Here is a 13,166-nt window from a genome sequence, read left to right on the forward strand (position 1 = left end):
TCTTTTTTCCAGTATATTTAAAATTTAAAAGCTATATAGAATCCAAGGTTTCTCCAACAATAGGAGATTTTTTTCTTAGTGATCAAAAATAATATTTTTATTGCATTTTCTCAGACATGGCTCATAATATTAGGTATTTCATTATTAAAATCTTCTCTGAATTTAATATGATTGGCATTGTTGCAATTAAGTGGGTGATGTTAATAATATTTGACAGTGGTTCATGCCTAGCACCCCAGCACTTTGGGAGGCAGGAGGATCACTTAGTCCAGGCAGGCATTCCAGACCAGCCTAGGCAACAATTTTGTAGCAACAAGCTACAAAAAGTTAATTAAAAAATTAGGTGGCTGTGGTGGCACGCGCCTGTGGCCCCAACTACTTAGGAGGCTGAGGTAGGATGATCTGTTGAGCCCAGGAGTTTGAGGCTGCAGTGAGCTATGATTAAGCCACTGCACTTCAGTCTGGGCAACATAGTGAGACTCTCTTAAAAAAACAATTTGACAAAAAAATATCGGGGGAACCTGCCCTCAATAATTCAACATGAGTCCTTTTCTATTTTCCCTAAGTGTCAGCCAGTCTGAGAAATAAAGGGAAAGAGTACAAAAGAGAGAAATTTTAAAGCTGGGTGTCCAGGGGAGACATCACATGTCGGCAGTTTCCATGATGGCCCCCAAGCCACAAAACCAGCAAGTTTTTATTAGTGATTTTCAAAAGGGGAGGGAGTGTATGAATAGGGTGTGGGTCATAGAGATCACATGCTTCACAAGGTAATAAAATATTACAAGGCAAATGGAGGCAGGGTGAGATCACAGGACTGGGGAAAATTTAAATTGCTAACGAAGTTTCAGGCACGCATTGTCATTGATAACATCAGGAGACAGGGTTTGAGAGCAGACAACCGGTCTGACCAAAATTTATTAGGCGGGAATTTCCTCGTCCTAATAGGCCTGGGAGTGCTACAGGAGACTGGGGCTTATTTCATCCCTTATCTACAACCGTAAAAGACATATATCCCCAGAGTGGCCATTTTAGAGCCCTTACCCTAGGAACACATTCTCTTTCTCAGGGATGTTCTTTGCTGAGAAAAAGAATTCAGCGACATTTCTCCTATTTGCTTTTGAAAGAAGAGAAATATGGCTGTGTTCCACCGGCTCTCAGGCAACCAGACCTAATGGTTATCTCTCTCATTCCCTGAACTTCACTGTTATCCTGTTCTTTTTTCAAGGTGCCTAGATTTCATATTGTTTAAACAATTTGTGCAGTTAACGCAATCATCACAGGGTCCTGGGGAGACATACATCCTCATCTTACGAAGATGACGGGATTAAGAGATTAAAGACAGGCATAGGAAATCAGAAGAGTATTGATTGGGAAAGTGATAAGTGTCCATGAAATCTTCACAGTTTATGTTCAGAGATTGCAGTGAAGACATGCGTAAAAAATTATAAAAGTATTAATTTGGAGAACTAATAAATGTCCGTGAAATCTTCACAATTTATGTTCTTCTGCCATGGCTTCAGCCAGTCCCTCTGTTCAGAACAGAAAAAAATTTCAGGTTTCAGGAACCGTATTTAAGACACATTAAAGTGGGGTGACATCAGAGGTAGGAAAACCAGCTGGTTAGACACTTTAGAAATTTAAGTGTCATTAAAAGTTCATTAAGGGCAAGAACTGTGGTGGTGGTGTGTTGTTCATCTGTGTTGTATTGTTCACTCTTTGTATAATTTGTGATATACAGTATAGGTTCATAGTTATTTTATGCCACTTGTGGAACATAGCAGAAAACAAAAGTAATGGATAAGCAAATGAATTATCCTTATTGTTGAAAGAAAGACAGCTGAAGACCTAGACTACTGTGGTGGCAGTGAAAAATCAAAAGACTGGAAGAAGATGGGGCATAGTGTTAGAGGGCTAAATAAAGGATTAATGTGGAATGCACCAAGAAAAAGAGAGTTAAACAGACTCCAAAACTGAACACTGTGGAAACTAGAGAAAAGAAGGTGATGATAGGTAGCATTTAAGAAGGGAATGTGTGTTTGATTTCTTTGAGGGGAGAGCTACACAAGGATATAGCTGATATTATTAGGTATTGGAGCAAGAGCTCATTGGAAAATACCTATAGGCTATGGGATTTTAAAAATGTAAATGGGAGCTGTTTGCATGTGATTGATTAAATCATTACATAGATGGATTCTAAGATTAAATTTTTGTGGATGTCTTCTGATGAGACTAAGAATAGGCCCGGTTATATCATTTTAGGTTTTTTCAAAATTTGAATCTCTGTTTAACTGTGCTTTATTAAGAATAAATTCTATCAGGAATGCCAGTAATCTGTCCACATTTTTCATTGCAATGGAGTTTTGCTTGAATTAGGCTACCAGAATTTTACTATGAATATTTTTATTATGATAGGATTTGTGGCACATTTGAAGCCATTATGGCAAACTCAATTTAGAAGAAAGTTATAAAGAGGAAGGCAAAAATTATTTTAAAGGTTACATTTAGAGACAAAATGACATAGTTGCAGGACAATAGCAATAGAAAATCTTACAAGTAGATTCTCTAAATAGCAGCTACTGTTGGCAAGCCAACAAATAATCACATCTGTAAGGTCTGGAAAGAGTTACTGGTTTTATTTCAGTGTTTTTTTTTGTTTTTGTTTTTTTTTGTTTTGTTTTGTTTTGTTTTTGAGACGGAGTCTCGCTCTGCCGCCCAGGCTGGAGTGCAGTGGCCGGATCTCAGCTCACTGCAAGCTCCGCCCCCCGGGTTCCCGCCATTCTCCTGCCTCAGCCTCCCCAGTAGCTGGGACTACAGGCGCCCGCCACCTCGCCCCGCTAGTTTTTTGTATTTTTTAGTAGAGACGGGGTTTCACCATGTTAGCCAGGATGGTCTCGATCTCCCGACCTCGTGATCCGCCTGTCTCGGCCTCCCAAAGTGCTGGGATTACAGGCTTGAGCCACCGCGCCCGGCCTATTTCAGTGTTTTTAACCTCAGTTCCATCCACAGGTAACAGTAGCACCATCAGTCACATGTTCTAAATATTTGAAAATTGGAAAAGGATTCTAGAAATTATGTCATTCATTTTATAGTTGTATGGAAAATTTGCTGTAGCACTGAAAACCTCATAGCCAGTTAATGGTTAGACAAAGACTAATAAATGTTTCTCTTGATTCCTGGTCCAGTACTTGTCCTACAGTTAGGACAAATAAAACCCTCGTTCTTTAAATGTGATTTTTTTTCTGAGCCTTGGTCAATAATTTTATTTATGCCCATGATATAAGAACTAATAGGTAAGTACCATTTTCTTTTATTAAATTTGTATATGTAGTACATTTATCAAATAACCTAATTGTATTATTTTAGTGATGAGAAAAGACAAATGATTCATCTGTCTTAAATTTAAACAGTCATTATTTTTAGGGAGATGTTAGTAAATTTTGTTTGGGGAAAAATGAGTGTTTTTTAAAAATGATCTTTCTTTTTAATCCTTTGTAAACAGCAAGAAGTTGAGAAGTTTACAGACTTAGAGAAACTCTACCTCTACCTTCAGCTGCCTTCTGGTCTCAGCAATGGAGAGAAAAGGTATATCAATTCTTGTCTTTGCTATTATTATGCTGTTTATAGGAAGTCCCTAGGATATATGTGAGGTGTGTATGTTTTGGTTGTTACGGTTTTTGCAATATTCCTGAAATCATTAGAAAACATACTGGCAAAACAATACATCATTTTAGTCTTTGATGATATTTGGTTAAGTATTTACTTGCAGTTTTTGCTAATTTATTTGTGCAACTGGGTAAATGCTATGACATGCAATTTGGGTTTGTTTCATAGACAGATGAATATATGTTTATGCAGTGTGAGGGATTGTGAAAATTGAACAGAAAACCAAAGAATAAACAGATCAGTATCATAAGGAATAATGTACAAGAGTTTTTTTAGGTACTATCAGGTAAAAACATCATAGAATCTAAAACAGAAATTAAAGTGAAATTGCCTGTATGAAGCATGAATTCATAAATGTAAGGTGTGTTAAGTGCTTGGGGTATTACTATAGTTTCATCATTAAAAATTATAGAAAATATGGAGAGAAGTTGTTCATTCAGTCATTGTAATTTTTAAAAGTTTCCTTAACCTTTTAAGTATTTCTCAGAATTCATTTCATTCATATAAATTATGCTTATTCTATTTTTTTTAAAACTGTATATAGAAATAAATGAAATGAAAATTATTTGAGTTTTGTCTTTTTTTTCCTCAGACCAAATTTATAACTGTTTTAATCATGTTATGTCCTAGATACTTGCTCAGTGTTTTTGAAATAAATTATTCTTACAGATAGCTGAGATGGATGTCAGAATCAGCAGAGTAGCTTCCCTTGTCCTATCTTTGGTGTCCATTTCTGTATTTATTTATAAGTAATACTTCCATATAGTAAATCTTACAATGTTTAATGGATGTGTCAGCCCATGACAGCGGGCCTGGCTTTAGGAAGGATTGTAGGGGGAGATTTATCTGTTCAGGATCTCTCTGGTGTGAATTCCATTCTGGAGCACAGAATGCTTTAGTAAGATTTCCAAGTAGTTATATATTTATATATATGTGTGTGTTTATGTATATTTATATATATGTGGATATATGTATGTGTGTATATATGTATATATATATTATTTGAGAATGCTGAGCAAATAGAAATAAGCAATTTTTGTATAATTTTGTTTTAAAATTTGATGATTTGGTAAGTGTAGGCAAATGAACAGGCAAGTACATGAGCAGATATCCACTTAAATGTGATATTTGACCAAAACAAATACTTTGTCAGTGCTCCATCACCTGCATAGGGAGGGATGGAGCAGGGCAGTAACTTCAGTCTTATACCAGCTATAGAAAACAGCTCAAGCCTGTAATCCCAGCACTTTGGGGGGCCTAGGCCGGCAGATCACGATGTCAGGAGATCGAGACCATCCTGGCTAACACGGTGAAACCCTGTCTCTACTAAAAAATACAAAAAACTAGCCGGGCGAGGTGGCGGCCGCCTGTAGTCCCAGCTACTCCGGAGGCTGAGACAGGAGAATGGCGTAAACCCGGGAGGCGGAGCTTGCAGTCAGTGGAGATCGCGCCACTGCACTCCAGCCTGGTCTACAGAGCGAGACTCCCTCTCAGAAAAAAAAAAAAAAGAAAAAGAAAACAGCTCACAACCATAGCTGGACAATTATCTACTAGAGTTCCTAAGTTTGGTTTGGTCGTTTATAGTGTATTTGCAAACAGTTCTTTAGTGGAAAATTTAGGCCTTGCTCAAAAATTATTAACGAATTGCTGTCTGGTCACCTAAAACATGTTTTTATTCTATTAGTGATCAGAATGCCATGTCATCTAGTCGGGCACAACAAATGCATGCCTTTTCCTGGATTCGGAATACCCTAGAGGAACATCCGGAGACTTCACTGCCCAAACAGGAAGTCTATGATGAGTACAAGTAAGTACTATATGTAATATGGCATGCTGATATATTAAAGAGGTAAAATACTATACTTGGCCATAGTGACTTGTTTTATTATTGGTGAATATCAAGCTGGCATATGGGAATTACACTTAGAAATCTCTTAAGATTCATTTCAGCTCTAAGCTTCTGTAGTAGCATGTGTAATAAAGGACAGGATTAATGAACAAAAGGATTTCTGTAGAATTCTTCAGGATAACAGGAGGGAGGTCAGAGAGTACAAGGACAGTGGTATAGGATTGGTGAATAAAAAGATTCCTATAGAATTTTTAAGTATGATAAGAAGTGTATATCTGGGGTTAGAGAGTGGAAAGCAATAAATAAATCAATACATAAGGAAAAACTAAAACATGATTTTTCACTTGGACTTTTTAAAGGCCCTTTTCATGAATCTAAAAGTCTTCTAATTCTTCTCCATACCAAAGAATATTGTATATTATTTATCAAGGACAAGAGAGTTCAGTGACTTGCACATATTAGACACTCAAATTAGGTTGCATTTACAATTTATTTAAATCCAGGATACAAAAATACAGAGGCTGATGAGCCCTTCGGGTTAGTAAAAGGTTAATAGGTGCTAAATATAGTCTCATTTAGCATTTTTATAATTGATTTGGAAGGAGGAATTTATTCCAGCAGAGTAAATAAAACCAAATTTGGGGGCATATTGAAATGTCAAACCAACAAGCATTAATGTGTTGTACTTACAGATTTGGGGGGGAAAGTGTCAAATAAGTGCTATTGCTAACCAGTATAAGGTAATGCAAAGGAAATTGTACTTACTGAGATTATTGGTATCTATTCACAATTCTTACTACCTCACCAAAAGAAACATAATGGAGCTAGAAGAAAGTCTAGATAAAAATATCTGAAATGATCAAGAGAACAAAGTTAAACTGAAGAACTCTAGATTTATTTTCTCTTTATAAAGGTTAAAACTGAGAGTGCATGTGATCCAACTTGTTGATTCATTCAGTCTACAGCAATCCGTTGAATACCTATATGCCAGACCCTGTGATAAGTTCTCAGGATACAATTGTAAACAGACACAGCCCTTGCCCTTATTAAGCATACACACACACACACACACACACACACACACACACACACACACTCTTAATCATGGATTCTTCATTAAATTCAAGTTAGTTAAAATAGAACCCTCTGAAACTTCAAAGAAGCAAATTTGAATTCAGTAAAAGGTTATAGAAATCAGGTAAACTTGTATGATATGTTGAAACTCTGGATTGAAAATCAAGAGAATAGATTCTGTCATTAAACTTGTGTGATGTAGGCAAGTATTTTAACCAGTCTTTGTCAGTTGGTTCATCTATAAAATGAGGCACTTGAAGATGTATGAGGTTTCTTTTTTGTTTGTTTGTTTGTTTGTTTTTTGAGACAGGGTTTAACTCTTATCACCCAGGCTGGAGTGCAATGGAACGATCACAGCTCACTGCAGGTTGAACTCCCACCCCTACCCCCCCAGGCTCAAGCAATCCTCCTGCCTCAGCCCTCTGAGTAGCTACTACTATAGGCACGCATCACCATTCCCGGCTAATTTTTGGTTTTGTTTTTTGTAGAGATGGAGTTTTACCATTGCCCAGGCTGAGGTTTCTTTTAGCTCTAAAATTCTAAAAGTTTTCTGAAGTAGGGAATATTAAAGGACTAATTATCCAAAGATGTCTTGCTGGTTTTCCAAAGGGCACATTGGGCAAATAAATGTGTGACGTTTCCATAACAGACTAATGAGGGAATACAGGGTATTCATGTAGTTTTTGAAGTGATGACTTTCCTCTGCACCACCCTTCATATTACCTTAGAGACAGCATGCTGCATTTGCGGAAGGGTGATCCTGGCCCATGAAAGCAGTCCTTATATTCCTGAAAGTTTTCTGCCTCTGGCAAGACATGGTTATGTTTTCCTATAATATTTGAATTTTTCCTTGAAATCTTTTTCATAGATTCCCATCAATTCTTATGATTTTTTTTTCTAAAAAAAGTTAAAGGATTTTTTAAACAAAAGAGACCCAAAACATCGCATTGTTTGGGAGTAGTGAGAACTCCAATTTTGAGCAATTAATTTAAGTGTATTTCAGTAGAGAGCAACAGAGATAAAAGAAAGTCATTTAGATAGGCTACAGTTTAAAAAGGCATTAGTAGGTAAGGGAGAGTTTTTATAATAGCATGATTAGGAAAGAAATGCCAGTGTGTTCATGGAATTGGAGATAATTATGCTAATAATGAGTACTATACACAAAATATCTGAGTCTGGGCATTTTAGTTCAAAAAATTTCACTATTTCACTTATTTACTGTAGTATTCCCCATAGTATTTCCACATAGTAGGCACTAATTTCATAATAAGAGTGATTAGAGTGGAACCTGATCCCTGACAGTGATAATAAAATTTGTTTTGTAACAGACCTTGTAGGTCTTCCACTGTGTTCCTATCCTCTTTTTATAGATGAAAACCTTGAAACCTAGAGAAGCTAAGTGACTCTACCAGTGTAACAAAACTAATGAGGGGCAGATCTAAGACTAGAACTCAGATTTCATGTGTGAGTTCATAATAGGTTAAGAATTGTTAAAGTTGAGTAATATCAAATTGAGTGGGTAGAAAACATTGGACAAGTAGTTAGAAATACTGCTTATATTATTTGGCCAGGACTTCCACTTAGTGTGGATAATAAATAAGCTGCTCAGAGTATGAATTGGTTTACATATGGTTAGTATACATGGGTACAAATAATATGGTTATTGTAAGAGACATAGCATAATAACATGACATGTGCTAGGAAGAAAGAATGTTGGTGTTTCCATAGAATTATAGGATGTAGAAGCTTCAAGTTGTTCTGTTATTTGATTGTACATTGCCTAAAACCATAATTTGCCATTTAGATTTAAATAATTTGAAAGAGATTTAAAAATGTAGAAACACTACAGAAAGGCAAAATGTAGATCAAAGTATTAGAAAATAGTTAAAAGTTTTACAATTTTGTTGTCTAAAGAAAACTAAATAGAATATAACTATATATTTTAAGAACAAGAGTTTTAAATCACAGGAGAGATTTCAGTTAGACAATCATTAGGCACTCATTATCCTGTTTAGAGTGCTTAAATGAAATTTCCCGAATAAAAACCTAACATAGAATGATCAGTCTTAAACTGATTCTGTTCTCAATATTCAATGAAATAAATGATGTTATGAATATGAAGTATCCTTTTAAGTTATTCCTGTTGTGTATGGACCCTTTTATAATTCATTTCAGTGTATTTTGATGTATTTGTGTGAAAATCCTTTAATAGTCATTAAAAGTAAAATCCCTTTGAGGAAAAAAATGAAGATGTAATCTCAGACAGTAAAGACTGGCTTCTTTTAACTGTGTTTTCACGCTAAATTAAGATAATACAAATAAAAAGCTTTAAGGAGCTTTCAGTATGGAAAGACAGTTTAATTTACAAATGATTTTGGGCTTTTTTATTTGTTGAAGCTTTTGAATTCTAATATTTATGTCTTCAGGAAAATTATTAGTGCATTGATTTTTACACTGTTTTTCTAATTGTAAAATGTATATTCATCATGAAAGTTTGGGCAAATAGTTATAAAAGTATAAAGAAGAAATACAGCACCTGTAATCTCACTATCTGAAAATAACCATCTGGTTTTATTTCCTTAATAGTTTTCCTAATGCCTTCTTCAATGTATACATTTTGTTATTTAACCAAATTTGGCCCCACTGTTTATGCAGTTCTTGGGTGAGAGGGTAGTTGCAAATAGTAATGCAGTGAACATCCTTGGCTGTATAATGTAAATTATCAAAATTGGGATTGCTGGCTAAATATTGTTATTTATTATTCACTAAATGCATTTCCTTCTGATATGTTTGTTCTAGCCTTTTACATGTCCATTTCTTAATGATTATAAATCTTTATATATTAAAGACATAAATATTAAAACATTAATGTTTTTTCAAGATTGCTGTTTGTTAATTTTAGTTAATTTTTAAATAAGTAGTCTGATTGGTACACTTTTGTCACAGCTTGTAACATTACTATTATGCTTAGAAAAAACTTCTCCATGCCACCAGCTGCTGAATACTCACGTATATTTTTCCTAGGTATTTTTTTATTTTATTCTTTATATATAAGCCTTGAGTCTATCTGCTATCTAATAGCATTTACTAAAATAAATCACAAAAATTATTTTTTCTAAATGGTTAACTAATTATCCCAGCTTTTTTATTGAATAATTTTTCTGTCTTAACACTAATCTATAATGTACCTTACTAAAGTCTTCTGGATTCAGTTTTCTTCCTTTATGTTCTCTGTTCTTATGGTAATACTCTACTACTTAGATATTTTAGCTATTACATGTTTAAATAGCTGACAGGACCAATATTTCCTCCTTATACGTCTTTTTCACAAGTTTTCTTGGTTTTATTTTCTGACCAGTTAATTTTTTTTTTTATAGGAAGTTGCAAATCACTTTTCTGATTTTAAAAAGGAAACTCTAAGGGGATTTTGATTCAAACAAATTAACTGAAAATTTTAGAAAAATTACAGACTAGAAATATGTTTCTTAATTTACATGTTTCTTTCATGCCCTTCAGTAATGTTTTGCCTTTTTTCCCTCAATTAAGTTTACTTTCTCATTTAACATATTCCTTGGTAATTTCTATTATTCATATTGTGGAAAATGTTTTACTATTTGTTTTGGTTTATAGGAACTTCCTAGATTTCTGTTATTTTTACGTTGTACATCTTATATTTACTGAATTTTGTTTAGTCCTTATTTTTCAGTTGTTACTTTTGACTTTTCTAGGTAGTTTATCCTGTGTATCTTCTTCATTGTCTTTACTTTGTTATTACATTTAATAGACTTTCCTTCCACTTTTGCATATAGCAGTGATAGGCATCATTTCCTCTTACAGTAAGTTCACCGATGTTAAGTATGTGTCACTTACAGTTGACCAAGACTTTTCTTTTTTTGATTAAATTGAATATTCATTAAATATTTTGGCATCCAAGTGAGATTATTTTGCAGTGCTTCTTATTTGACCTGTTGATGTGATATATTTTATAAAGATATTACTTAATATAGGCCGGGCACAGTGTCTCATGCCTGTAATCCCAACACTTTAGGAGGCCAAGCCAAGAGGATCACTTGAGGCCAGAAGTTTAAGACCAGACTGGGCAACAAAGCAAGACCCTGTCTCTACAAAAAATTAGCTGGGCATGGTGGCGTTGCCCCGGTATTCCTAGCTATATGAGAGTCTGAGTTGGAGGATTGCTTGAGCTCAGGAGGTGGAGGCGGCAGTAAGCCATGATCGCACCAATGCACTCCAGCCTGGGTGACAGAGTGAGATCCTGTCTCAAAAAAAAAAAAAGATACCTAATGCAAACTTTTATTTCTAGAATGAATGTCCTCCTCATGTCAAGATGTGTTATCTTGTAGTGTACCATTGAGCTCTGTTTTCAAGTATATTATTTAGGAACTTTGCATCTATATTCATAAATGAATTTGGTCTGTAATTTTCTTTCTTTTTATGCTATCTTTGTCAGGTTTTGATATCAGGGTTAGGCCAGCTTTGCAAAATGAATTGGAACTCTTTCCCTAATTTTCTGTGCTCTGGAACAGTTTATATAGCATGGGACTTATTTGTTCTTGAAAGTTTTAAAGAACTCAACTACAAAACCATCTAGGCCTGGAGCCTTTGTTGGAGGTAATTCTTTGACAATTTTTTGTGTTTTACACTGGTTAGGTTTTTACTTTATTCATTGATTTTGGTCATTTGTTTCTCTCATAAATTTAATATATTTTGTATTTTATATGCTTTTTGATATTTCTAGTTTTGTACATTGAATTTTCCTCTTTTTTCAAATTTCACTTAGCCTAATTTATTTTTTTGATTTTTCTTTTTTAGACAAGTAAAATCTGATATGTTTTATTTTCTTGTCTTTTTTTTTTTATTAGGTGCTTTTATTTTTGTTCCTTCTAGTTTTCTTGGGTTTTTTTCTTACTCTTTAAATGGAATGCTTAACTTTGTTTTCATTCTTTCACATTTAAGATAGGAACATTTATATCTATGAATTTGCCTCTCATTATAGTTTTGGCTATATTCCATTTGATATGCATATGAGTTGTTACAATTGCCATTATTTTCCAACAGTGTGGAATTATTGGTTTGCTTTTTTCTTTGACCTAAATTAGAAGTTTGTTTTCTTTTTAAATTTTTCATGTGTTTGAGGGTTTATTTCATTTTGTTTTGTTTTACACTTTCTTATTTTTAGTTTTATTAAATTGTGGTCAGAGAATGGGGCTTAGTTTCTGATATTTTTATTGAGATTTACTTTCAATCTAACAAATTATCCATTTTTAAAATACTTTGAATTCTCTTTCTATAGCTCTTTATATTCCATTGATTCCACTAAATCAACTTTTTAATATTTTTCAAATTCTGCAAAAAATTCTTTTTGTCTGTTTACTCAGTTGAAGATGAGCAATGTGTTAATCTCTCACAAAAATGATGTGAGAAATTCTTCATCACAGTTCCTTGCTGCATTTTTTATGAGTTTTGCTTTACAAATGTTAGGACTGTTTAACACAAAAGTTTCATGATTCTATATCCTTAATAGAGTTTCGAGAAAATTAATTTTAGCCAAATACAAGTACATTTAAGAAAATTAACTGTATTACAGGATAGAGAGTCTTCAGCTACCATTTACAAATGGCTTAGGAAAATCTTTACAAATTGTATCCTGAGAGAAGCAGCCACATGTTGTACCATGGCCAAAAAGATAAACCATAGGTAACACCATCAAAAAAATATCAAAACCAGAAATGTTCCACCCTTCTACAAAACCATGATAATGCCAGATACCTCAGCCTGAACTATGCCAAGTAGACACTGCAAGATCTTTATGAATTCCTAGTTTTAGAAATACCATTACTTTTTTTAGATCTCTTCACTTTGTATTCATTGCCATCATCACCTACCCTGGGGGACCGCTTTGTTTTCAGGGCAGTGTCCTCTCCAACTTCCTGTTATAAAAATTTTCAGACATAATAGAAATGTTGAAAGTATATTGTAAGATATCCATATTCCTAAGTGTTTCACATAGGTTCAGTAGTTTTTTTCCTATACCATTTGTAAGTAAGTTGTGGATATGATATTTCTCCTGAGAATAAGGACAATCACTTTTATAATACTTTGATTACATATAAGAAACTTAACATGAGTTCTATATAATTCATCTATTACCTGATTGGGAGTCTTTTTTTTTTTTTTTTGAGGTGAGTCTCGCTCTTGTCACCTAGGCTAGAATACTGTGGTGTAATCTCAGCTCACTACAACCTCTGCCTCCTGGGTTCAAGTGATTCTTCTGCCTCAGCCTCCCCAGTAGCTGGGACTACAGGCATGGGCCACCACGCCTGGCTAATTTTTATATTTATTGTAGAGATGCGTTTCACCATGTTGGCCAGGCTGGTCTTGAACTCCTGACCTCAAGTGATACACCCACTTCGGCCTCCCAAAGTGTTAGGATTACAGGCGTGAGCCACTGCGCCTGGTCCTGTTTTTAACATAGGAAAAAAATAAGTTACTCTTCTGATCCATGAACATGGGGTATCTTTTTGTTTACTTAGATCTTTAATTTCTTTCAAGGATGTGTACA

General features: G+C 34.5%; 1 protein-coding gene across 3 annotated transcripts in view; it reads left to right on the forward strand.

Annotated features, from left to right (window-relative positions):
* The window catches only part of LOC105489849 (regulatory factor X7), a 163,889-nt gene that overhangs the window by 104,218 nt on the left and 46,505 nt on the right, over positions 1-13,166 (forward strand). For all 3 annotated transcript variants that reach the window (XM_011755042.3, XM_011755033.3, XM_071066804.1), the window contains exons 4-5: positions 3,500-3,582; positions 5,348-5,470. In XM_011755042.3, the coding sequence (XP_011753344.2) occupies positions 3,500-3,582; positions 5,348-5,470 (206 nt within the window). The remainder of the gene's footprint in view (positions 1-3,499; positions 3,583-5,347; positions 5,471-13,166) is intronic.

The sequence above is a fragment of the Macaca nemestrina genome, chromosome 7 (genome assembly GCF_043159975.1).
Source record: "Macaca nemestrina isolate mMacNem1 chromosome 7, mMacNem.hap1, whole genome shotgun sequence".
Lineage (NCBI taxonomy): Eukaryota > Metazoa > Chordata > Mammalia > Primates > Cercopithecidae > Macaca > Macaca nemestrina.